Raw genomic sequence first — 23,858 nt, forward strand, 5'->3', positions numbered from 1 at the left:
TGTGCCTTTTAATTTATTGCAGCCCATTTTCCCAAATGGTCCAGATCCCTCTTAAAGCTTTGAAAGCCTTATTCCCTGTCCACTCCTTCTCCAATCTTTGTGTCATCTGCAAAATTGTTGATTCAATTTACCACATTAGCATCCAGATCATTTATATAGATGGCAAACAACACTGGACCCAGCACTGATCCTTGAGGCATACCACTATTTGCAGTCCTTCAGTCATAGAGGCAATTATCCATTACCACTCAAAGGCCTTACAGGAGACTATGAAGATAACATCCACAACTTTCATCAACTTTCCTGGTAACCTCCTTGAGAAACTCTACAAGATTGTTAAACATGACTTATGATGCACAAAGCAATGCTGACTATCCCTAATCAGTCCATCTATCCAAATACAGTAAAATCCCTGTTATCCAGAATTCCAGAACTGATAGCTTAAAGTAACTACCAAAAAAAACTCACAATGTAATTAAAAATTACATTGTAATAAAAATGTAAAACATGCAAAAGTTTCAAATTGGTGCCCCTAGCAGTTAGATCACCAGTCAAACAACACGCAATTTCAAGCAACTGGAAAATTCACTTATTCGGAATCTACCAACCCCCAAAGGTGCTGGATACTGGAGATTTTACTGTACATAGATTGATCTCTTAAAACATCTTCCAATAACTTGCCCACTGTTTTTGACAGACTCATGGGCCCATAATTTCCAGATTATTTTTTAGAGCCTTTTTTGATCAATGGAACAACATGAGCTACCTTTCAATCACCCCTGGCTAAGAACATGTTAAATATATCTGCCAGGCCCCCTGCAATTTCTATGCTAACCTCCCTCAAAGTCCGAGGGAATAGCTTGTAAGGCCCTAGGGATTTATCTACCCTCGTTTACCTGAAGACAGCAAACATCTCTTCCTCTTTAATCTGTGTAGGTTCCATGATCTCACTGCTTGTTGACCTTACTGTCAAAGACTCTGAGCCAGTTTCCTGAGTAAATACAGTTGCAAAAAAACTATCTAAATTCTCCCATACATAGCCAACCACTCTGACCTTCAAGAGGACCAATTTTGTCCCTTGTTATCCAGAAGCCCTGAGGATTTTTCCTCACCTTGTCTGCCTAAGCAATTTCATGTCTTCCTGTTAGCCTTCCTGATCTCTTAAGTTATTTTACTTCTCTTTAGCTATCTATTAAACTGCATTATCCTCCTATTTCTATCCTTACTTGCACGTGGCACACATAGCAATCCTGAGATCACAACCTTGGAAGTCCTGTCCTTCAACTTTGCACCTTACTCCCTGAAGTCTATTTGCAGAACCTCTTCACGATCCATGTCAATGGTCCCTATATGGATCATGCCAACTGGCTACTAACTCTCCCTCTTGAGAATGCCATTAACTCGATCTGAGACATCCCAGATCCTAGTACCTAGGAGGGAAAATGCCATCCAAGATTTTGGATCTCTTATCTGTTCCCCTAACTATTGAATCCCCTTTCACTATAGGTCACCTCTTTTCCTCCCTTCTCTTAGCCACAATGCAAGGATCCATTCTCGAGGCCTGACCATCTAGAAGGTCGTACCCCTCAATAGTATCCAAAATGCAATATGCACGGTTGAAGTGATGAGACAGTGTCCATAAATGTTATTACAAATTTGACACATTTCTACACAGACTATTAATAAAAATCAGAGAAATTTGAATTTACACAACCTGCTCAGTGGATGGGTGTGATACTGAGTTTATTGTCATGTTCATTGTATAATGTACATATATACTGAAATTCTTATTTGCAGTGGGACAGTACTTATTGCTAAAAAATCTATAAAATTAATTGAATTAAAAAGGACAATACTCAAGATTGATGGATAATAAATATTCACAAAGATCCTAGTGCAATTAAATAGTCCATGATTTGTGTAATAAGAGGAACATTGTCATAGAGCTAGACTCTAAGATCCAACTTATCCATGCTGACCACATTGGCATTCTGAGTTATTCCCATTTGTTTGCATTTGTTGCATATTCCACCAATCCCTTCCTATCCATATCTTTGAATGTGTTTTGAATGTTGTTTACACAAAATTACTGGAGAGACTCAGTGAATCTCCCAGCGTTCTTCATGTATCAAAGATAAAAATGCATAACGAATGTTGCTGAGTTTCTCGAGCATTTTTGTGTAAACGACAATCACAGCGACAGCAGATTTTTTTGTTTCATGTCTTTTGAATGTTGTTCCCTCTTACCATTTGGTATTTGGATAGAAGTAAGAGATACAATATTAGGATAAGTTCTGGAATGTTCAGGATGTGGATGTGTTTTCCTCAATCATTTAGACATTCACAATATTTCTGAATGACTCAGGCACAGCAATAGAAAATTAGTGTTTACATTTTACACCAAGGCCTTCTTGGTTGAGAGGCATATGGTCTTGACCATGAATAAATTACTTCAATCTTTCATTATCTGTGGAATATCAATGCCTATCTCCTTTACTGATCACACTGTAAATAATATTAATTCAGATCATTGCATGTGAACCAACCATTTTTGGCATAATCCATTACAATGCTCTATGAATTGTAAGTATTGTTTATACCTCAGCACTATTTTGTTCATCATAGTTGACTAGTATTTTGGCTCAGAGGATCAATACTTGAATGATGTCTTTGTGCGTCAAAATTTGAAATTTTCTATTACTATTTGGAACTTGGCTCGTAAAAAAGATTTTTGTATACTTTTCCTAAATAAAATTGTGGGGATACAATTCTTTATTATCATTTTTAATAGTTTGAATTTATATGCTTATATACATAGACACAAATTGGGAATTCTGAGCTATCACATCAACAAAAAGAACTTGACAGAAAACTGCAAGAGCTTATGAATTTGGAGAGCATAAACAAAGAACTGGAATTGGATATTGAAATATTTAACAGCAACATTAAAGAAAGGTACTTGATAAATTGAGTTTTGTTCAATCATCATTATTTTATATTATTAAAAAATTAACAAGTGCATCTGTTAAAGTCGCCAGGCAAGAAGTAAAATGCGGAAAGAAATGCGTCAAATACAAAAAGCTGTAAAATTGAATAGCGACAAATTAACCAGTATGAAGAAACAGCTCTCCCAAGTGGAGAAAACTCTAAATGCAGTAAGAACAAAGCTGGTGACATTGAAAAAGACAATATCTGATCAGGAAGACCAGCTGAAGGTCAGTGATTTAATAAAATATGTAAATCCTCAGAGCACTTTAGTTTCAGTGGATTTATTCTGATGTGGTTTATAATCCAAGTTTAGAATTTAATGATTTTAATGCATGACAGATTGATTATGAACAAAATAAAACTCATTGTTCCAATACTTTTGATTCTTTGCAATTTATTTAAAAACTACATGCAATTTATTTCTTAATTTATTGTGTGGCAAAAGTTAAGGAAAATACAATAATGCAATATAAAATTCAACAAAATAATATCACGATCTAGATCTACTAAAGCTGCAAATCTTACGACACAGTTAGCATGTGGTTAGGGTAACAGTTTTACAGCGCCAGAGATCGGAACAAGAGCTCGAGACCCGTACTATCTGTAAGGAGTTTGTATATTTTTCCCCTTGTCCCCTGGGGGCTCTGGTTTCCTCCCACCCTTCAATAATATGTCCTAGGGTCAGTCAGATGTAATTGGGTGGCACAAGCTCATGGGCCAAAAGGACCTGTTACTATACTGTATAAGTACATTTAAAATATAGTTAAATGTAAACTTATAAAATAGAAAATTCTGAAAATGCTTAGCCAATGTCTGCAAAGAAAGAAGCAAAGTTTTCCTTTCAGGTTGAAGACCTTTCATCAGAATGCTTTGACGAAAGATTCAGCTGAGCATTTCTTGTATTTTCTGTTTATATTTCAGATTTCCTACATATGGTTTTTAAAAATATTTTGATAATTGACACTGAGATTCGATTATTAAGACTTGCTCCAGTTTTATCCTCTCAGAAGCATTTGAAATATGTTTTAACAAAGTATTTTTGCTTTGCATAGACTAAATGTCAAATGTTTTTATAACAGTAATAGTTTTTCATTGGATCTTCAATTAGGATTTACCTTCAACACTTCTCAATTTGTAAATATGGTGTTCATGATCAGACATATTACATGTTACAGCCAGGATGTGCAAGTAAGGAAGGGAATGAAAGTTCGGGGTGTTATATTAGCATATCAATCCACCAATATGCTTTGGGCTGAATGGTGTCACTTGGTGTTGTTAGAATTGTACTATGGCAAATAGACAGCATTCCATCAGATTCTTGATATTCCATCTTGCTATTCCTGATGAAGGGTTACAATGAAATGTCAACTTTTAATTGCCTTCCATGGATATTGAGTTCCCCCAACATTTTGTGTGATGCTTTTGACCTTTTTGTTGTCAGGAGGTGAGTTAGTAAGCACTGGATAGATGTGATTTTGTAATGTTTTTGTGGCAGCAGTAGAGGAGTTTCTGGTGAATGATCTTTTCCAGTATGTTAATGATAGGGATCTGGTGATGATATTGGCATTGAATGTTGCAGAGGGGGGAGGCAAGTAAACAGTTAGATTCTCTCCTGTGGGAGATGGTCAGTGTTAAAAACTAATAAAATCTTATTAGTACAGTGGAACCCCATTATAATGCAATAGTTGGGGTCCAAAAAAAAGCACAAGGCAAAAAAAGCGGGGTTGTGCTAAATCGAGGTTCACAAAAAACTAAAAAGAATACATGTGCAATACCTATATTTACAAATATCATTTTATTTTTAACAATCATCATTTTATTTATTAAAAAAAGATTGAGTGTTCATTGCTTGAACGCAGCAGATTGCTGGTGGCTGCAAGCGAAATCCAAAATGCCTCTGAGCTGGAGGATTTTTATGTGTCCACATTCTGGGTCTCCAGCCAATATAGGATAGCTTCGAAGTACTCAATGGCTTCAGACACTTATGGCGATGGAGGTTCCTCTTCATCATCCTCCTGTGGTTCAGGATTCAGTGCTATAGTAATGTTACGGACAATCTCAGAGTCCGTCAGATGCTCATATGTTGGGCATTTGTCATCATCAGAGAACCACCGGTGTAACTCCTCGGTGCTAATTTCAAACAGCCTCTCTGCCTCATGCACCTCTTCATCTGTGAAGCCGTAGAATTCTTGCTCATCATCATCTTCCTTGGTGGATGTTCGGGATGAAAAGGCTGGACCCAGACACTTCTCCCAGCATTTTTCCCACACACGAGGAGCTGACTGCTGCCCAGCCCTTCCCACCCAAGTGCTTTTCGGATATTGTTGATTCATTTACAATTCTACGAATTAATTCATGCTTGTAATTCTGCTTGATCATGGAGATGGTCCTCTTATCTAGGGGCTGGATCTTAGGCGTCGTGTACTTTGGGAGATAAGAAACTCGGATCTTTCCATCGCAGCTTACTAGGCTGGCAGCTGGTGGGTGGGTGGGACAGTTGTCAAGCAAACGAAGAGCTTTGAGTTCTAGCTTTTGCATGTGCAAATGAGCGCAGACAGCAGGGATAAATGTTTTGTAAAATTTATCCTCAAAGATGACACTGGTCATCCAAGTATTGCTGCGATGCGTGTATTCGAATGGTAACAATTTCACGTTGACATGGTGGAAACAGCAGTGCGAGCAAAATTTGCCAATCATTTATGAGTATTTTTATTCCAGTCTTGTTAACACAAAACAACATCATGTGATCTTTGCATTGTTTGAACCCCTCACATTGAAGGGCATCATCTTTGCAAGACAGCATGCGGTCTGGGATCATCTTGTAGCAGAGGCCTGTTTCATCACAGTTGAATACTTGTACTTTGATGTAGCCACCTTATTCTAAGAGAATTTTTAGTTCTGCCGGGTATTTGTGGCTCTGTTGGCTGAGCGAATTTCTCCAGACACTACCACTTGATAAATCCTGTGATGGCGTTTTAAACTGATCTAGCCATCCATTGCTAGCTTTGATATGTGAGGTTTCTTCATTAATCAGTTGGTCAGATTTCTTGGCTTGAGCTTTGAGAATAGACGGGGAAACTGGAAGGCTTTCTGAGTGCACTTGAAAGAACCACTTGTACAGGGAGTCATCAAGGCTGACATATTTAGCTGTCTTCATGCATTTTGCATTTAGTCCCACCTTTTCCTCAATTTTCCAAAGTAACATGCATAACTTATCTTCCTGAGTTTTCCAGCTGTTCAATGTTGTTTTAGGTCTTGTCCAACTTGGGATTGACTTTTATTCTTGATCCCATCAACTGCGTGAAGTTTATCTTTCATGGAAAAAGCTTTTCACTTTCTAACAGTGTGTTCCATTTTGAAAAAGAATCACTTGGGGAAATAGCCAAAAAAAGGGTCCGATGGCTCAGCACATTATATCTGGATTCATGTCAAATCGGGGGTGTGTTAAATTGGGGTTCCACTGTACTATCAAAGGAACAGCAATGGAAAATTCATCAAAGATAAATTCTAAGTAATATTTTTATTAAACTATTAATAGCATAACAAGCCTTACTTATCTCTAAACTTAACTATTTCTTAAAACCACATAGTGTGTGTGTGTGTGTGTGTGTGTGTGTGTGTGTGTGTGTGTGTGTGTGTGTATAATTAAACTCAAACCATTACAGTTTAAGCTTGATTCTGAAAAAGTCAATTTTAAACATCTTGTTGAATTTGAAGATACTTTTTAAATCACAGTTCAGAAGTAATTATGAAGCACTTTTAAATATTATATCTTCAGATCTCTTTAAACTCACCTACCTCTTGATAGCTGTTGCTCAGAGAGATACTCTTCACGAGTGTTTTCACAAGGTTCCCCCTACCTAGCTAGGTTTGCAGAACTCTGATCTTCATGATGAGTTATTTCTTAACCAGGAATAACCACCTTCTGGGCACGTGAGGCTGCCTCTCTTTTTATGAAAAGCAGTCGGAAGTTGTCTTAATTATTTAAAAGCCACTTATGTTGTGTTTCTCTTACTACAATACAGGGCAGCATCTCTTCTAGAGATTACTGCCCTAGTCCTCCCTTTCCAGGATGTCAAATGTTTCTTCAGTCTTCAAGCTTCTATCTTCTGATTAAAAATGTCTCTCTGCCTTCAGTATATAGTCACATCATCACCACAGTTTTAGATTCCTTTCTGCCAAACAACTCCATATCCATAACAACTTCTGACCTCATCTCTCTTCCAGTGCCTTAAGTGGGTTGGTTCCAAATGATACTTGAGGTTTGGAACAGCTGCCAGCAGAATGCTGATTGTACATAAAAATTGTTTTTAAGTACCAATCCTGGTACTTGAATTCAATTTTATGGCTTTGTTTTTCCCAGATGTTTCGGCAAATGCACTGTGACCTGTGTGTGATCCTGCACCAGCACACAACTAACTTAATAAGAATACATAGGCAAGGGGGGGCATGGCAAGATGGCGTAGGGAGCGGACGTGCCTTCCTGGTCTCCCCCAGGCAGTTATATAAATACCCGTTTTAAGAATATTTCTTTTCTGTTAAAAGTCTTTGTTTTGTTTATCAATTGTAAAAACAATTGATAATTTAAACTAAAAAGTTTAAAATGGCAACAAAGATTAAGGAAAATAGAGTTCAAATACAGAACAAAACTACACTCTCCGACTTTGGAAGAAACTCGGCCTACTTGCCCAGACAGAACCACGGAGTCAAGGCTGGAATCTTCTTAAGAACGGAGCTCATTAATTGGACTGTCGGATAAGCTGGCCTTGGACACCCCTCTGAAAGATGGTGACGAATATTGATTTGAAATGTTTTATGAAGATAAATTGCAGTAATTGGCATTGGTTGCCCGTGAGTTTTAAAAATTCAGATAACATTAAAGTTTATTAGTGATTTTTTTTTGGATGGAATATCGGAAGGATGAACTTATTATCTATAAATACAGAACAAAATTACATTCTTTGACTTTGGAAGAAATTTGACCGATTTGCCCAGACAGAGCCGGAGTTGGTGCTGGAATTTTCTCAAGAACAGAACTTATTAAAGTTAATTTTGGACTCCTTTTTGAAAGATGGCGACGAATGTTGATTTGAAATATTTGAAATATTTTCTGAAGATAAACATATATATGGAATTTCTTGACCTGCAATAAGGTTTATCAGTGATTTTTTTTTGGATGGAATATTGGAAGAGTGAATTTATTATCTGTGAGTATGCATACATTGCAAACAGATTTTAATAGTTTTGAAAAGGTTTTTTTTAAACTAAACAACAAGATCAGTTTAATATTGAGAAAATTGGAAAAAACGGAAACTTTATTAAATTTGGAAATTCAGTAGAAAGAAACTATGAACAAGATTGATGATTTATAAAATTAAAGTTGAAGGAGCAATGTCCAAGAAGAGTTAAAAATTTTGAATAAGTTTTTCTTGAAAATAAACAATAATTTCAACTTAACATTGAGAAGATTGACAAAGTGGAAAATTTGATATTAAATTGGGAAACATAGAAGAAAGAACTTATGAATAACATTGATGCTTTAGAAGATCAAGACCGAAGGAATTATGTTCAAGAAAATTTTAAAAGATTTGAAAAAACTTTTTTTGAAAGTAAGCTACAAATTCAACTTGAGACTGAGAAGAATGGAAGATTCGGTGTTGAACTGGGATGTTCAGAGGTGTTTTAATTCAGTGGATGAAATTCAGGAAGACTTGAAAAAAAAATTTAAAAAAAACCTTTTATTGATTGTAAACAATGTTTAACTCAGTGTTGGGAGGGTGGAAAGGGTGCAAAATTTAATATCAAGTTTGGATTTTCAAAAAAAAGAGTTTATGAATAAGATTGGTTAAATTGATGGACCGGGGTTTTATGGATATAAGAAATGATGATTTTTCGGTTTATACGTGTATTTTGTCTGCCTGGTGGGGGGGGAGGGAGTGGTACTTCTGCTCCCGAAAGTCATATGCCACTTGTGGTTTATACCACACCCATTTGGGTTTTTGGGAATTAACCACCACAAGGTGGTTTCCTAAGGGGTTAGGGGAGGTGGGGGGGGGTGAAAATTTTAAAATTATTTAGTATCTATTATGTAATATTATACTAAGTCAATTTGAAATGAATGTATGGAGATACTATAAATAAATTTCAAAAAAAAAGAATTCATAGGCAAGATTTTAACTCTATAACTTACTTTACTAAGACATTTTTATATGAAATATAGCTTAACATGACCTTACTATTAACACTGATCCATTACAATCAGTGTCTGACATTTTTTTTAAGGCATCGCCATTACCTGCCACTTATCAACCAACCCAGCCCATTCATTCACTTTTTGCATGCAGCACTATTGGGTTGGTGCCATTGTTGTCACTGCACTAGATTAGCTTGGCTGGAGGCATAAGTAGTTCTGGAATGCACTTCTTCAGTACAACAGCTGGGATGTGGTATGGTTCAAATGCCTTTGCTATTTCCATAGTTCTCAGACATTTTGTAATATCAGGAAGAGTAAAGACTGGACTCTGTCATGTGAGGGGTATCTCAAGAGAAAGCAAAGATGAATCATCGACTTAGTAAGTCAAGCTAAAATAATTACTTGCTTGTGTTGTGAATGCATCCACCTTGTCTGTAAGGCTTGCATTCTGGCCTCCACTGTTGTTGAAAATGGAAATGTTCTTGGCGTTTCCTCCTCCCACTTGGCTATTTTTGTTGCCCACTCAAATTCATAAGCAGATATTGGCAAGGGCACAGAGCATTGTTTTGATCCATTGATTGTGCAACTGCTTATCGCTGTCTATTGCATTTTAATTTTGCTGTTTAGCAGGCGTTTAGCCCTGTGTATTAACTTCATTAAGTTGCTATGTCATTTTAGTATTTCCTAACATGCCCTTCCATACTCCTCCTTAAACCAGGACCCTTAGATATGTTTTGTCATCTCCATCCTAAATGTTCATCATGAAATCATGAATCCAAGATCAAGATTCTTCAGGAAGTCAAAAAAGGATTAAATTTTAATTTTTTTAGATTTCTAAATGTTCTTCTTAGCCTCTAAGACCTGTGTGGAATCCTATTAATGATAAAATAGATATGAATTTTAGATTAGATGGATTTTAACGCTTTCAACAATCCATTCTCTTTCTTATTTTTACATTTTTACTTTTTCTTTTTTATTTCTATTCTAACATTTTACTATGTCATCTCTTTTCTTTATTTTCTCTTGGGATTTAGGGGGTGGGGTAGGATCATAATGTATTTGATACTCAATATATTATTACTATTTTTGTATTTTGAATGGTTAAAATTTTAAATAAAATATAAAAAATATAAAAGAAGATTCTTCAGAAAATAGTTTTATCTGTCCTGTCACCACTTCTCAGAATCTTGAATGTACTAATAATAATATTACCTCTCATTCTTCTAAATTCAATAAAATAGAGGCCTTTCTTATGAATGCCTCATCACAGGACAATCCCCTCATTCTGTACCTCTTATACTTCTGTTTACCACAAGCAAGCTCTTTGGCCAGCCTGCCAATACAATAAGGATTTCACATATCAATCTTCTTTCTCTTCTCCATCCTGCAAAAGAGCTAGTCTATATTTTCAAAAGGCATGTGCGTGTGTGTGTGTGAGAGAGAGATTATACCATCTGGGGATTTCACAGTGATGAACCCTTTGTGCCATAGCTGAAGGCTATTCATGTCCAATAACTTTCCAATGCAGATGCCCCCTAAATTATGTCCACGATCAGAATCTAAGCTATTGTCAACAAGTGACAATGTCCTTTCAATAATACTCCTTTATCAACATTATCTTGTCAGTTTGTACATTTTTGCTGTGCAGAAAAGGTAAGGCAAAAGGCATTGGCTGAAATGAGAGGCATGGATAAGTAAGATCCATATACCACCTGTACCTTGTTATTGAGAATTAATTGTTGGCTTGTGAAAGGGAGGGTAAGTGTTTTGAGAATTGAAATTTCAATTCAGTTCTTTCAGCCCACCACCATCAGTGGCCTCATCAAAAGCAATTGTAAAGAAAGGAAATTCTGTTTCATCCATGGGATAAGGACATAAATCTGCATCTGTCTCATATCAGTTTGCCGCAACTGTTATTGTTGCACACAGCAGTAATGTAAGGTAGGAAGCAGAATAAAGATGACACTAAAATCAGAGGGCAAGAGCTAATAATTTGGGCAGCACATTAATAAAGCAATCTTTAAAGTTAATCTTTAAAGTTAAAATCTTTAGTTATAAAATATATATATTTTTAGTAAAGTAAGTTTTAGGGTTAAATATATTTCTAGTGAGGGAATTGTGGGCTGGATACAGGGTCACACATTTGCAGAAACACCATTGCAATAAGAGAAAGAATTCAGTTGAAGTTGCAGTGTCTGGAAAACTGAGCCATAATGGAACTGAAGAGTTCTTAATGGAAACTCAAGAACAATGGAGTGTTTGCTTTATTAAAAACTGAAGAATTCAAGTACTCAAAAAGAACTGCTGAAGGAGGCCATCTGTTTAAACAAAGACAAATTTTTGTTTGTGGTCATCAGACTTTCCGGAACCAAACCACTTAAGGCAGTTGAACAAAAGGAAAGGCAGGAGGCTTTGCAGAAATGAAGCTGGTTACATCATTATCAGATGTATACTGAAGGCAGAGAGACATTTTGAATATTGTCAACTGAAGAAACACTTGACATCCTGGAAAAATAGGACTTGTATTATCCTTATTATAGGAGATTGTAACAATATTAATATTTGGGGAGAATTTATAAGATTTAGAGTAGGTCACATACATTCACAAATTTTAAAACAGATCTTATTTGAAAGACTGATGAATTCACATTGCAAGATCTCTGGAGAATGTAAGCACCTTTCACAAGTAGGTGTTAATTGAACTGATGTCATAAAATGCTTGACCATTGTCTTGCTGGAGTTATGCTATCTATCAGTAACCTTTCTGCAAAGTGCTCATAGAAAGGTCAAAAAGAAAGAACTCCTGTTGTTTGTTGGAGAAGGTGGGGGTTTTGCAAGACATGAGTCACATGCTCTCTTTGGAGTTGCAATTGGAAAAGAGAGAGAGTTGAGTTAACAGCTCAGTCAGTCAGTCACTGTGTGGGACACTGACAAGTAAATGAAAAGTGCAATCCAGAGCAGTAGATGGCTGGAAGTGTTCTCTGTCTGATGTTTCTCTTGAAATAGAGGAAGGAATGGAACTCTGTGGTAGCTTGAAGAAAGAGGTTACCATCTAGAAGAAACTGATGGGGCAAGTTTCATCAGCAAGACCCTGAGGAAATCTTGGAACCACAAATATCTCTCTCTGCAAACCCTACAAGAACCTTCCTGAGTGGTAAACATTAACCTTTCAAGCACCAATCCTGGTGAACTTTATACATTTTAAATTCTGTGCACAGTATGGTGATTACCTGCAACCAGAGAACTTGGAAGAAGGAGAAGTGAGATTGAACTGTGAACCAAAGAACTTTTTGCTCCTGGTTTTTGGGGCCCTCTGGGCTCATAACAAGATATACAACATCAAAAGGACATGAGTTTGCAAAAATCAGGTGCTTCACTCTTGCTTTATAATTACTTATGAACCACAATTTTAAAAGATCCTTAAGTTAAAAAAAAAGTTAGAAACTGGACTATAAAATTTAATTTTCAGACTCAAGTTTAAATTGAAATAGTTTTGGACTTTAAAACACACATACACCCACACACTTTTGATAGTCTTTTTTTTAATACATCATTTCGTTATCTGTTCGGCAATTGTTCTGCAAAGTGTTGGGCATCTTTCGGGTCTGAGAACAGTCCATTTCTTTACCCTGGAATGAATACTTTTATTATTGCTGGATGTCGTAGATTAAAATTATATCCTTTCTTCCATAGTGTATGTCTGGATAGAAAAATATCTTTTGTCCTTTATATTAGAAACATAGAAACATAGAAGATAGGAGCAGGAGTAGGTTATTCGGCCCTTCGAGGCTGCTCCGCCATTCAATGAGATCATGGCTGATCTTAAAGTTCAGTACCCCAACCCTGCCTTCTTTCCATAACCCCTAATTCCCTTATACTGAAGAAATATATCTAATTCCCTCAAATATATTCAATCAACCTGCCTCTACTGCCCTCTGTGGCAATGAATTCCACAGATTCACCACCCTCTGGGTAAAGAAATTCCTCCTTATCTCAGTCCTAAATGGTTTGCCTATTATCCTTGAACCATGGCCCCGGGTTCTGGACTCCCCCACCATTGGAAACATCCCTTCCACATTCATTCTGTCCAGTCCTGCCAGAATTTTATATATGTCTCTATGAGATCCCCTCTCAATCTTCTAAACTCCAGCGATTACAATCCCAAATTCCACAATCTTTCCTCATAAGTTATTCCTGCCATTCCAGGTATCAGCCTGGTGAATCGCCTCTGCACTCCCTCCATTGCAAGAACATCCTTCCTTAGATAAGGTGACCAAAACTGCACACAATACTCCAGGTGTGGTCTCACCAAGGCCCTGTACAGCTGCAATAAGGTATCCTTGTTCCTATACTCTAACCCTCTTGATATGAAGGCCAACATACCATTTGTCTTTTTAACCGCCTGCTGTACCTGCATGCTCGCCTTCAGAGACTGATGTACAAGTACCCCTAGGTCTCTCTGCACTTCCCCATCTCTTAATCTATTGCCATTCAAATAGTAATCTGCCCTCCGGTTTGTATTACCAAAGTGGATAACCTCACATTTATCCACATTGTAGTGCATTTGCCATGTATCTGCCCAGTCCCTCAATTTATCCAAATCACACTGGAGCTTCCTGACCCCCTCTTCCGTGCACACAACCCCTCCTAGCTTAGTGTCATCTGCAAATTTGGAGATATTACATCCAATCCCCTCATCCAGATCATTAATGTAAATTGTGAACAGCTGGGTTCCCAGTACAGATCCCTGTGGCACCCCACTGGTCACCGCCTGCCACTCAGAAAATGAGCCATTTATCCCAACTCTCTGTCTTCTACCTGCCAGCCAGTTCTCAATCCACATCAATACTTTGCCTCCAATCCCATGAGCCTTGATTTTGGAAGCCAGTCGTTTATGTGGGACCTTATCGAAGGCTTTTGGAAGTCCAGGTACACCACATCCACTGGCTCTCCCCCAACTATTTTACCTGTCACCATCTCAAAGAATTCCAATAGATTTGTCAAGCACGATTTACCTTTTGTAAATCCATGTTGACTCCGTCCGATCTCTTCTCTGCTAGTCATATGCTCCACTATTACATCCTTAATAATGGATTCCATCATTTTGACCACTACTGATGTAAGGCTCACCGGCCGATAATTCCCCGCTTTTTCTCTATCCCCCTTTTTAAATAGTGGGGTAACATTAGCTACCCTCCAATCCATGGGTACTGATCCTGAGTCTATCGAGTTCTGGAAAATAATTCTTAAAGCATCTGCTATCTGAATGGCCACTTCCTTGAGTACCCTAGGATGTAGATTATCAGGCCCTTGGGATTTATCTGCCTTCAATCCCATCAATTTCCCCAAGACCATGTCCTTAGAGATACTGATTTCTTTCAGTTCCTCCCTTGTATTAGTCTCTATGTTTCCCAACATCCTTGGGAGGTTATTTGTGTCCTCTCTTGTAAAAACAGAACTAAAGTAAGAATTTAATTGGTGTGCCATTTCCTTATTCCCCATTATATATTCCCCTGATTCTGACTGCAAAGGACCTACTCTGGATTTCACCAATCTTTTCCTCTTGACATATTTATAAAAGCTTTTGCATTCGGTTTTTATATTTGCCGCAAGCTTACTTTCGTAATTTATTTTTGCTCTCTTGATTAATCCCTTTGTCCTCCTTTGCTGCATCTTGAACTGCTCCCAGTCTTCGGTTGCGGTACTTTTTTTGGCCAATTGATATGCTCTCTCTTTGGACCCAATGCTGTGTCTAATTTCCCTTGTTATCCACAGTTGAGTCACCTTTTTTGGTTTATTTTTATGCCAAACCGGTATAAACGATTTTTGCAATTTCTCCATTAGATCTGTGAATGTTTTCCATTGTCTATCCACAGTCAACTCCCCCATAAACACCACCCAATCAATCTTACTCAACTCCCATCTCATACCATCTTAATTCCCTTTATTTAAATTCAGGACCTTAGTCTCGGTTTTAATTTCATCACTCTCCATGTCGAGTGAGAATTCGATCATATTGTGATCGCTCCTACCCAAAGGGCCTCGCACAACATTTTTGCTGATTAGCCCCTTTATCATTGCATAATACCCAATCTAAAATGGCCTGCTCCCGAGTTGGTTCCTCGACATATTGGTCTAGATAACCGTCCCGTAAACATTCAAGGAATTGCTCCTCCTCTGTATTTTTACCAATTTGACTAGTCCAATCTATATGCAAATTAAAGTCTCCCATGATGACAGCTGTTCCCTTATTGCATGCTTTTCTAATTTCCCTTTTAATGCCTTCCCTCACCTCTACACTACTATTTGGAGGCCTATATACCCCCCCCCCACTAACGTTTTCCGCCCCTTGCTATTCCTCAGTTCTACCCATATAGATTCCGCATCTTCTGAGTTAATATCCTTCCTGTCAATCGTGTCGGTCCCTTCTCTCACCATCAATACTACCCCACCCCCTTTTCTTTCTTGCCGATCCCTCCTAAATATCGTATACCCTGGGATGTTAAGTTCCCAGGCTTGCCCACCCTGCAGCCATGTTTCTGTAATCCCAATCAAATCATATTTGTTTATCTCAATTTCGACAGCTAATTCATCTACCTTGTTCCAAATGCTTCTTGCATTAAGATATAAAGCCTTCAGATTTGCTTTTTTCACCCTCCTTGCTTTTTCTGATTTTTAACTTTTGCTGCCTAACCTAACTTTTCCTGTTTTATCTTTTCTGTCCTTTGCCCTATCATACAGGTTCCCACCCCCCTGCCAAATTAGTTTAAACCGCACCCGACGGCTGTACCAAACCTAGCTGCCAATATATTGACCCCTTTTGGGTTTAGGTGTACCTATCCTTCTTGTAGAGGTCATGCCTTCCCCAAAAGAGATCCCAATGATCCAAGGCAATTTATTTTTCAAGGAATGGGATAGAAAAGGAATCAAGAAAATAGAAGGTTGCTTTTTGGGAAATAATTTATTAACATTTGAGCAATTAAAAGATAAATATGAAATAACACACATATAATGTTTACATATTTCCAACTGAAAACTTATTTAAAATATTAACTGGGAAATAGCTTGTGAGATTACCAGAAAGTAGTAACTATGAATAGACACAATGATAATTAAAAAAATTATTACAAAAATCTACATCAAATTTCAATATAAAGAAGAGGATGGAATAAAATATAAACCGAAACAAAGATGGGAAAAAGATTTAAACACAGATAAAGAACGAAACACGGGAGAAGTTATGTATAGGAACAATGAGGAACACGATAAAGATTAGATGATGTATGATTCAATATAACTGGCTACACAGATTCTATATTACTCCTCAGAAATTAAAAGTGTGGGACCCAACAGCACCGGAGAGATGTTTTCATTGTAAACAAGAGACTGGATCAACATTACATGCAATTTGGACATGTTCAAAAGTAAAAATTTTCTGGGAAGATCTTAACCTAATATTAAACAAAAACTCAAAAAAATCTACCAAAAAAAATTCAAAAACTTTTCTGTTAAATAATATAAGAGACAAAAAATTAGGACTAAAATTAGACAAAGTCCAAATAAAATATATTATGATAGCACTAGCAGTAGCAAAAAAAATTATAATAACAACCTGAAAAATGGAAACAAACCTTAAAATACAACAGTGGTTTACAGAAATAAACAAATATATTCCATTAGAAAATTACATACAATCTGAAAGACAAGTGTACATTATTCGAACAAATATGTCGGAGAATGGCGACCACAAACCTCCATCTTTTACAACAACATAATTATGAGCACAATAAGATTTAAATATGTGAAAGTAGACGATATGACTTTTTTTTGTTTTTTGTTATTTCTTTGATTTATGTGTTTTATTATTTATTAATTTTTGAAGAGGGGTGGGGAAGGGGAGAGGGATGAAAGGGGGGAAAGAAAAAATGTCACTATGTATATATTGACGATGATTATTTCTGGATGTTGTTATTGATATGACTCATAGTGCAAGAAATAAAAAAAAATTTAAAAAAGTTTAGAGTAAGTAAGAAATGTTATGTTATTAATAGTTTAACTGAAAAAAAAAATTTGAATTTATCATTGTCTGGTGAATTTTCCATTGCGGTTCCCAGGGATTTTTACGAGGCTCTAAAAGCTGTTTATGGCCCCTCACCCCAAGTCCAAAGCCCGCTGCGCAGCTCAGACGGCAAAGTCCTCCTCAGCGACAAGATCTCCATCCTCAACCGATGGTCAGAACACTTCCAATCTCTTTTCAGTGCCAACCGCTCAGTCCAAGAATCCGCCCTGCTCCAGCTCCCTCAACAGCCCTTAAGGCTAGAGCTGGATGAGGTCCTCACCTGGGAAGAGACATATAAGGCAATTGAACAACTGAAAAGTGGCAAAGCAGCAGGTATGGATGGAATCCCCCCCAGAGGTCTTGAAGGCTGGCGGCAAAACTCTGCATGCCAAACTGCACGAGTTTTTCAAGCTCTGCTGGGACCAAGGAAAGCTGCCTCAGGACCTTTGTGATGCCATCATCATCACCCTGTACAAAAACAAAGGCGAGAAATCAGACTGCTGAAACTACAGGGGAATTACGCTGCTCTCCATTGCAAGCAAAATCTTCGCTAGGATTCTCCTAAATAGAATAATACCTAGTGTCGCCGAAAATGTTCTCCCAGAATCACAGTGTGGCTTTCGCGCAAACAGAGGAACTACTGACATGGTCTTTGCCCTCAGACAGCTCCAAGAAAAGTGCAGAGAACAAAACAAAGGACTCTACATCACCTTTGTTGACCTCACCAAAGCCTTCGACACCGTGAGTAGGAAAGGGCTTTGTCAAATACTAGAGCGCCTCGGATGCCCCCCAAAGTTCCTCAACATGGTTATCCAACTGCACGAAAACCAACAAGGTTGGTTCAGATACAGCAATGAGCTCTCTGAACCCTTCTCCATTAACAATGTCGTGAAGCAAGGCTGCGTTCTCGCACCAACCCTCTTTTCAATCTTCTTCAGCATGATGCTGAAACAAGCCATGAAAGACCTCAACAATGAAGACGCTGTTTACATCCGGTACCGCACAGATGGCAGTCTCTTCAATCTGAGGCGCCTGCAAGCTCACACCAAGACACAAGAGCAACTTGTCCATGAACTACTCTTTGCAGACGATGCCGCTTTAGTTGCCCATTCAGAGCCAGCTCTTCAGAGCTTGACGTCCTGTTTTGTGGAAACTGCCAAAATGTTTGGCCTGGAAGTCAGCCTGAAGAAAACTGAGGTCCTCCATCAGCCAGCTCCCCACCATGACTACCAGCCCCCCCACATCTCCATCAGGCACACAAAACTAAAAACGGTAAGCCAGTTTACCTATCTCGGCTGCACCATTTCATCGGATGCAAGGATAGACAACAGACTCACCAAGGCAAATAGCGCCTTTGGAAGACTACACAAAAGAGTCTGGAAAAACAACCAACTGAAAAACCTCACAAAGATTAGCGTATACAGAGCCGTTGTCATACCCACACTCCTGTTCGGCTCCGAATCATGGGTCCTCTACCGGCATCACCTACGGCTCCTAGAACGCTTCCACCAGCGTTGTCTCTACTCCATCCTCAACATTCACTGGAGCGACTTCATCTCCAACATTGAAGTACTCGAGATGGCAGAGGCCGACAGCATCAAATCCACACTGCTGAAGATCAAATTGCGCTGGGTAGGTCACGTCTCCTGAATGGAGGACCATCGCCTTCCCAAGATCGTGTTATATGGTGAACTCTCCACTGGCCACTGAGACAGAGGTGCACCAAAGAAGAGGTACAAGGACTGCCTAAAGAAATCTCTTGGTGCCTGACACATTGACCATCGCCAGTGGACTGATCTCGCCTCAAACCGTGCATCTTGGCGCCTCACAGTTCGGCGGGCAGCAACCTCCTTTGAAGAAGACTGCAGAGCCCACCTCACTGTCAAAAGACAACGCCCAACCCCAACCAACCAATTTTCCCTTGCAACCGCTGCAACCATGTCTGCCTGTCCCACATCGGTCTTGTCAGCCACAAACGAGCCTGCAGCTGACGTGGACATTATTCCTCCATAAATCTTCTTCTGCGAAACCAAGCCAAAGAAAAGAACTAATAAGATTTGTTAGTTCATCAAAAGCAGTTATTACTGTGACTTGCTGATTCAGAAACAAGGGGTTCCTGTGACCCATGATCTTCCCTATGTGAGAGGAAGCCATAGCAAAGATTGGATCGGTTGAATGGCCTGCTTCTGTTCTGTATGACTGTTTCTATTTCCACCATACACAATCACGTTTCCCCTCCCTATGCCCCATATTACATCCTCCAGGACTTGGATAATCAGAGTTTTCTGTGAGGTCACTGCAAATATTAAATTCTCATAATGGAATTCTACATTAGTTATATGATATGAAACAAATAGTTATTGAAAGAGAAATCATAATGGTCATTGAGCAAGGCTCTAGTTGAACAATCAATGTGGAACTTGAAGACATCAAATTATGATGTTTTTCTATTCCTTTTAATTTGTCAGGTCCACACCGGTTTCTGTTAGGATTTGAAATGATTTGACAGTAAGTTGTTGTTTTAGAGATGGATTGGTCCCCTTATTAGAACAAATGCAGACTTAAGGACCATTTTAGAGTGCCCACACTCTGTCTTCAATAGTATTACTGAGTTGCTTGCTATTTCAATTCCCACTCCCACAGTGACTGTCCATCCTTGGCCTTCTCTACTTCCAAAGTGAGGGTTAATGTAAACTAGAAGAAAAATACTTCGTACTCCACCTGGACGGTCTAAAGTCCAATGGTTTGACCCTTGAAATTTCCAATTTTAGGTAACAAATCCCTTTTCTCATCTTCCAACCTACTTCTATTTTTCCCCCGCCCCCTTCTTTTTTTGCCCTTTCTCACCTTGTCGCCCAATCCCATTCTCATCCTCTTGGACTAGTATCCCCTCCACCACATCCTCCCATATCCTTAGTTCTTTCTATCTGGTCTTTTGTTATATCATTATTATTACCTTGTCATCTAATGAGATTCCAGCATTGGAAGCCTTTGTCTCCACTTATCTCCCACAACACCCTGTATGATTCATCTTCCTCCACCTGATTCCTTTGTTTCTCTTGCTCTTATCTCCCTTTGACTGGCACCTGCCAATCAATTGCACCTGATTGTTATCTTCATCCCTTCCAGCTTCACCAATCCCCTACTGGCTCCTGTTCATCCCCTCCCAACCTGTCTTCAATTTCCTAGCTATTTCCCTTCTGAACTCTCAGTCATGACGAAGGGTTCCTTCCCAAATATTAATAATGTTTTTTCTCCACTGGTGCTGAGTTCTTCCAGCAGATTGTGTTTTGCTCCAGATTTCAGCACTAAATTTTGGCATACAGCTTCAGTAAGTTTAAAATAGCATAATTTGAATTGCAATCATTGAAATTCTACTCTATTTGTGTGAAATTGTCCAAATTTAAATCTGTTTTACTTTTCTCATAGGATCAGACTGTAAAGTTGAAGAAAAAAATCAAAGACGAAATGATACAACTAACAAAGCTTCAGGTAAAGAACTGTAGTATCTGATTGTCTCCTTCATAGGCAGTTCCAAGGGTCAAACATGACTTGCTTCTCCTCTGCTTTTATGGCTCATGAGGTGAATATGAATCACACATTCATCAACAAATGTGGCTGAAGGTGCTTGGGTAGTTTATAAGCTGATGTGCTCCTTCCATTGTTTTGCAGGGTTTCTCTGCAATTCAGATGCACAGACTCAGGGTTTTAAATAATGTTCTTAATGTACCTTCTCAATTTTAGGTGGACAATCTATGTTCAGTGTTGGCTGCAGAAAAGAATATCCACATTGAGATCCAATGAGTACAAAATCATTGGATGATGAGGTGATTCATTATGAGTTGCACATCTTCACTGCCAGTTACTCGTCTCAATTTGGTCTACATTCACTAGGATGGAGGACTGGAATACAGTCTTTGTTTCCAGGCACTGCATCATTTTCTGTACAAAACAGGAGAACATGTAATTTTAAAGCATTCTATCAATCTCTACAAACATCAAAGATGAACTCCCTGATTAAGGGCTTTATTCCAGACTGCAGTTAAGTTACAGTGGATTTAAGACTACTTTCCTGTAGTTGTTATGCATTTCTTATCACAATTCCAATCTGCATTAAATTGTTCTCTTAATTACTTTGTTTTGATGTGCTATTGATCACTTATAATACCCTATTAAAGCAGAACTGTGTAATTAATTCTTTAAAAATATATGGTCCTCGTATTTCCAAGTTGCAAATTTAACTAGTTCTTGGCGTTGTTTTGTAAATACAGGACAAAGTTAAACTGGATGCTGCAGAACTTACTCAGTTTAAAGAAAACTCTAACAAGAAGAAAAAAAGAGCCTTAAATAAGGTTGTTCAAGTTGAGAAAGTTGTTGAAAATATTGAAACAAAATTTAAGGAACTGGAAGCTCTGTACCTGAACCTTCATGAAGTAAGTCTCTTGGAAAATTTTAGTGTTCATTTGACAACTGACCTGCAAAGCATCCCATTCAGCACATTGTAAAAAAAAATAAATTTTACAAAAAAATATTTGGTTTCAGTTTAGCTGCCGCCTCATTATTTGGTGTAGTTCACAGATAATTTCACAAAACTTGTATGCTCAAAGAAAAGTATTGCACCAAAATGAAATTTAAGTTTCTGTGGCCAAAAATGCTTTGGAGTGATTATCTTGGATACAGTGGTAAATGTGTCTGGTGGGTGATCTGTCAAGCTGGAGCAGCACTACAGTGCCAATATTTTGAACAAAGGATCCTCATATACATAACACACTCCTGATTTGAAAACGGTTGCTTGTCAGTGAATAATATTGATATCTCTACAGTGGTGAGAATAAGAAAAAATGGTGGCTTTATTGACATCCGTAGTCCCTTACTTCAAAGGTGTGGTAAAAGTCATTAATCATTTTGAGCAATTTTAGAAGTGATAAAATATCAATTTTTCAGATGAGAATAATTATGGTATCAAAAGTAAAATCTACAAATATTGTAAGTTGTGATATTTTTGCAGATGTCATTGTAATGTGCAACTGAAAAGTACAGATGAATATCTGAGCAATGTCTATTGCTCATTATCCATAGATGTATTAATTACTACTGTCATTGAATTTAAGAGAACAACATTTGCAATACAATGTATCAAATTCTGAAATGGGTTTTTCTCTCTGTAACTGTTTTGGTCAACAGAAACTTGCTTCAGAGTCAAACATGAAAATAAAATATTTTCTCTATTAATTCACTAATGAGATATCAAAAAAGTCTAGCTCCAACATTGGATGTAAATTTGTGCAGAGTCCAGATTTCATTCTTCTTGGCATGGAAGTCAATTCTCACTGTCCTAAAAATGGTGAGTCAAGTGCTGACTGGCATTTGAATTTCCTTTGCAATGCTGAGTCTTCCGTGTACAACTCAGCATTGGTAATGCATTAAATGTTGAAGAAAACTTGGTTGAATATTTCTTGTTGGAGACTCTCATTGCCTGGTATTTCTATGGCATGAATATTGATATCCTCTTATCTTACTGGACCTGAATTTTGTACAAGTCTTGCAGTATGAAGGCATAGACTTTTTGCAGAGAGTTTCATATTGTATTGCATATGATGCAATTATCAGTGAACTTCCCCACTTCTGACTTTAAGATGGAAGAAAGATGAAGATGACCAGTGTAGGAGACTGCTCTGAGTGAAATGATGTGGCTGATCTGATTGTTGCTGAACGTTAATCACCATGTTCTTTTGTACAGGATCTAACCTTTTGAGCTTTTTGATCTCAACTTTTCTTTATTCCTTGATGACACACTTGGTCAAATGAGTTAGATGCAATCATCTTCAGCTCAGCTCATTAAAATGTAGATTGAGAAAAGGCCATTCTAGCCTTTGCCCTTATTCTTCCATTTAACAAAATCTTCTTTGAAGTTTACATCTGGACATTGTTGACATTGTTGAGTAAATGCTGCCTGAGAGGATGGGTGGTGGCATCATCTATCACATTTTCTGATTGTTGAGAGTGGATTAATTTGGCTGTAGCATCCTAACTTAGGTTCTCCAGCTTTTTTTAAAACTATAATACCTGGTTAATTTTGAACATTGTCGAGATGTAGACTTATGTTGTGAAACAGATTGGTCGATGGGTGACAAGTTCCAGAGCACATCTTCTAAAAGCCAGAATACTCTGTCATCCCATCATATACGTTATATCCAGAATTGTCAGTGGTTTCTTGATATCGCGTGGAATAAATAGAATTGTTGAGGATGTGTTTCTGGGAGGGGACAATTGCACATTCTGGTGGTAATAAACTTCCTATTTGATGAAGGGATTTGAGTTACTATGTGGAGCCCTGAGTACTACACTAGAGCAATATGTAATTCCATGAAACTTTTAGGAAGTTTGCAAACTGGATGGACCTGTTTAAGAGTAAATGTACTCAAGAGGAAGATAGATTCCATTTTTTAAAGAGAGTCCACATGCATGCAGGAGTTTATTGCAAACTGTAATGTGGCAGATATCAGACAAGTGGACTTAGCTGGAACTCCATTTACAGCGGTGCTGCCACTGCCTTTGAAAGATTTAGTATTGCATGGTTCCTTGACCACATAGAGGAAAGTTTTTAAAAAATATTTT

At 37.9% G+C, this 23,858-nt stretch overlaps 1 protein-coding gene across 7 annotated transcripts in view; it reads left to right on the forward strand.

Moving 5' to 3' along the window:
* The window catches only part of LOC138755510 (coiled-coil domain-containing protein 178), a 369,060-nt gene that overhangs the window by 84,943 nt on the left and 260,259 nt on the right, over positions 1-23,858 (forward strand). For all 7 annotated transcript variants that reach the window (XM_069921624.1, XM_069921626.1, XM_069921627.1 and 4 more), the window contains 4 exons: positions 2,819-2,955; positions 3,032-3,215; positions 20,670-20,732; positions 21,512-21,673. In XM_069921624.1, coding sequence (XP_069777725.1) covers positions 2,819-2,955; positions 3,032-3,215; positions 20,670-20,732; positions 21,512-21,673 — 546 coding nt within the window. The remainder of the gene's footprint in view (positions 1-2,818; positions 2,956-3,031; positions 3,216-20,669; positions 20,733-21,511; positions 21,674-23,858) is intronic.

Source organism: Narcine bancroftii, chromosome 2, assembly GCF_036971445.1.
Source record: "Narcine bancroftii isolate sNarBan1 chromosome 2, sNarBan1.hap1, whole genome shotgun sequence".
Taxonomy (NCBI): Eukaryota; Metazoa; Chordata; class Chondrichthyes; order Torpediniformes; family Narcinidae; genus Narcine; species Narcine bancroftii.